The sequence below is a fragment of the Crocodylus siamensis genome, chromosome 8 (assembly GCF_052110815.1).
Source record: "Crocodylus siamensis isolate JL-2025a chromosome 8, ASM5211081v1, whole genome shotgun sequence".
In the NCBI taxonomy this organism is placed as follows: domain Eukaryota; kingdom Metazoa; phylum Chordata; order Crocodylia; family Crocodylidae; genus Crocodylus; species Crocodylus siamensis.
The window spans coordinates 54,386,723-54,390,462 of NC_143402.1; the positions used below are offsets into that span (position 1 = coordinate 54,386,723).

Genomic DNA, 3,740 nt, shown 5'->3' on the forward strand with positions numbered 1-3,740 from the left:
TCACTGAAGAGTTCCCTGCTAAGCCACACTGGTCTTCTGCCATACTTGCTAGATGAGATGATGCACTCTCATGGCAAGTCCCTTTTGCCTATAAAAGCCCCTGTGATTCATTCATCTGTGTGGTCTGAGGAACAGGTTTAGCCTCAACATGTTTAAACAGAGGGAGACAGAGGAGGTTTATGGGGAGTGATGGATGGATAGCAAGATACACAGATGGAATGATGGATAGAACTGGGCTTTTCCAGGTGAGCTGTGGAGCTGCTGGGGGAATGTTTCATGCAGTTTATATATGCAAAAAACTGGGGGAAAGTGGGGGGAAATGTAAAAAAGTGGAAAAAATTTTGCTTGACATTTCTTAACCGAAGTGTTTCAATGGTTTTATTGCAAAATTATGTTTAAAAAATTGTCTGAATTAAATTAAAAATAAACTGAGTTTAAATAAGAAGAGGTTGGCTGACCAGAATCCATTTTTTTTCCAGTTTCCCAGTCCAAGCAGTAGATGTTTGACAGGGGTCCTTGAGGAACCCTCCCTACACAGACAGGGCAGGGATTGGCCGGGACAGTACTGGGGCAATGGGAAAGTGCATCCTGCTCATTCTGTGTCATACTCCGGGTGATAGACTGACCAGGTTTCCAGCCCCACAACTTCCTGAGATGTCCTGTGGGCAGAGCAGAAGCACGAAGGTGGGCTACAGCTTTGGGCCAGCTTGGGGAAGGACTGCTGTGTGGGGGTGGCTGTGGATGAAGCTAACACAGGGTTGGGGAGAGACAGGACACAATGGAGAGCACTTGTCTCACCCTTCAGGATACTGGAGAAGGGGCTAGCTGGGGCCTGGGGGGAGGGAGGGGCAGCATCTTGGCCTGGGACAGAAGAGGGCAGAGGGGCATCATCCTGGCTTCACCAACATGCCAGGTCCAGGGGATACAGGGCCCCATCTAGGTTTGTACCTCTCGTGCTCATCTACCAGCCCCCCAGAACTCAGTCCAAGGCAGAGGGGTTACCCCAGACATTGTTCCCTCTGCTTGTCCTGCAGGATGGCAGCCACCAGACACCATGTCCAGTACTGATCTGGAAGGACCATATCTGTGTTGGGGAAGGGAACAGGTCTCTAAGGCCCACTTAGCCCTCAGCCTCAGGAGAATCCCGGGCATGACACGCATACCCAGCTGGCTGCACAGAACTGCTGCCAGCCCATCATCAGGGCATCAGGTCTGGTCCTGGGTAACTTGAGCTGGTGCCCCCTCAGGGAATGTGTCTGCCCCACCCCCAGCACTGGGCATGGCTCATCCATTGCACCTTGAAGGAAGAATCCTCCCCTGGCACAGGGCATCACCAGGAGAACATGCCCCCCGCCCATCAGCACAGCTGGCTGTCACCCTAGGGCCCCACATTGATGCCCAACACCCTCCTGAGCGCCATCTGCACCTCCCTGTTCCGGAGGGTGTAGACCATGGGGTTGAGCAGGGGTGTCACCACCGTGTAGGACACAGAGATCAGCTGGTCCCACTCAGAGTCATCATCCATGGCTGGGCGGAGGTACATGGCTGAAGCGCAGCCGAAGTGCAGGACCACCACAGTGAGGTGGGAGGCGCAGGTGGAGAAAGCCTTGCGTCGCCCAGCCACCGAGGGGATGCGCAGGATGGTGCCCAGGATGTAGAGGTAGGAGAGGATGATGAGTCCAAAGGGCAGGGCAATGACCAGGAGGCTGAGGGCAAAAGTCACAGCCTCATTGAGGGAGGTGTCAGTACAGGCCAGCCGGATGACCGGCAGTAGGTCACAGAAGAAATGGTGGATGGTGTTGGGGCCACAGAAGGGCAGGCTGAAAATGAAGAGGGTCTGGCCCAGGGAGATGAGAAGCCCACTGAGGAGGGCCATGGCCACCATCCGGGCACAGACCAGGCGGCTCATGAGGATGGGGTATTGCAATGGGTGGCAGATGGCCAGGTATCGGTCATAGCCCATGCCTGCCAGCAGGAAGCAGTTGTTGCAAGCCAGGCCAATGAAGACATACATCTGGACCGCACAGCCAGTGCGGGACATGGTGCAGCTGGCACCCACCAAGCCCCCCAGCATGGGGATCAAGATGGAAAAGGTGTAGCAGGTCTCTGAGATGGAAAGAGCCCCCAGAAAGAAGTACATGGGGGTGTGCAGGCGGCGGTCAGCCCACACTACAGTCAAGATGAGCGCGTTCCCCACCAGTGTCGCCGCATACAGGAGGGCAAACAGCACAAAGAGCAGCAGCTGCAGATCTGCCAAGCCCGAGAAGCCCACGAGGATGAACTTGCTCACCCAGGTCTCGTTGGCCATGCCCTGGGCCGTGGCTCATGGCTGAGGGGACAGACAGCACATAGCACCACAGAGAGCCATCCCACCCCACCCTTCTGTCTTTGTGGCTGCCTGCTTTCTAGGCCTGCACGACCTGGCCGTGATGGCATCTGAGCCAGCCTTTCCCTCCCAGCCCATCTCCCAAGGCCAGTCTCTGTCCCCCTGTCCCCCTTGTTGCTGTTCCCAGTGTCCCTGTGGGGCACGGTGTATGAGGAACCAGTGGTTGTGCTATCTTGTATCTGGATTTCCCATGTGGAGATATTCTGCCCCTTTCCCCTGGCAGCTTGGAGCTGTACTCCTGGCCAGGCTCTCACTGCTTTGCTACCTGGCATCCCATTAGCTTAAGAACATAAGAACTGCCAGAGACACATGGTGGGGTCTTACCTTAATCAGACATTTCCAAAGTCTCAGAGGTCCTGGCTCCGCAATCTGGAGGACACAAGTGTGCACTGGGTCTGCTCTGACCAAAGTTTGCTCTGTGAACAGAAAACCACCCTGGAGCTGCTCTCCTCTACCCCCACCCTCCCTTTAGCAGCTTGGGCTTCTCACTCCTCACTGGGCACAGCCAGCATCCCCCAAGGCCTGGCCCTGGCAGTCCAACAGGGCACCCCCCATCCCTGCCATGGACAGAGGCTGGCTCTGGCAGTGACCAGCAGCCCCAGAGTCCTTCGACCTGCTCTGTGTCAATCTGATCTCAGGGTCTCGCTGTTCTAGCAACTCAGTCCATCACCACTGGAGGCAGCAGGAGCAGATCTGGCCTGCCAGGGACTCAGAGCCCTTGGCTATGGTGTGGTGAGGGAGTAATCCCTGGGACACCCATCACATGTGCAAGCTCATCTTGGCAATTAGCAGGTTTGTAGCCATCAGACCAGGGAAGTTCAGGGACAGCCTTCCCCAAGGAGCTAGGGCTGAGATGGTGCATCTGAGGACTGAGACATAGTCTGGAATGGCAGTGGAGGGCCAGTACTAAGGAGATGCCTCCCAGTCTTGTGCCCTGCACTCCTGTCCTGGTAACTCCCTTACCCTGAGACCATTTCTCCTGCCCCTCCTCACTCTGGTGTGAGACTTTGGGCATGTGGTTCTCTGCTGCTAAGAGTCCCCAGGGTAGGATCCCTGGGGGTGCAGGTTTGCTTGGGGGTGGCAGGCTGCTGCCATCAGGTGCATGACAGCAGAACAAACACAGGCATAGCAGGGCAGCCAGTGCCTACCAGGGACCTAATTGGACCCCTTTGGTTGTAGGCCTGAAGCAGAGCAGCTCACTCCTGCACAAAGCTCTCAGGTGCCCCAGAGTCCCAACCCCAAATATACTGCAGAGCTGGAACCGAGCAGTTCCCTATTTGCACCCCCAGGCTAAGAGCTGAATGTGCTGTCCATGGACCCCTCCAGGCTGGAGGGAGGCACGGGAGATGCCTAC

The 3,740-nt window shown here is 56.1% G+C and overlaps 1 protein-coding gene across 1 annotated transcript; it reads right to left on the minus strand.

Annotated features, from left to right (window-relative positions):
* Positions 1-1,378: 1,378 nt before the first annotated feature.
* LOC149858605 (olfactory receptor 10R2-like) lies at positions 1,379-2,308 on the minus strand. The gene has a single exon (XM_090061563.1). The coding sequence runs from the start codon at positions 2,306-2,308 to the stop codon at positions 1,379-1,381; it is 930 nt and encodes a 309-aa protein (XP_089917689.1).
* Positions 2,309-3,740: the final 1,432 nt, after the last annotated feature.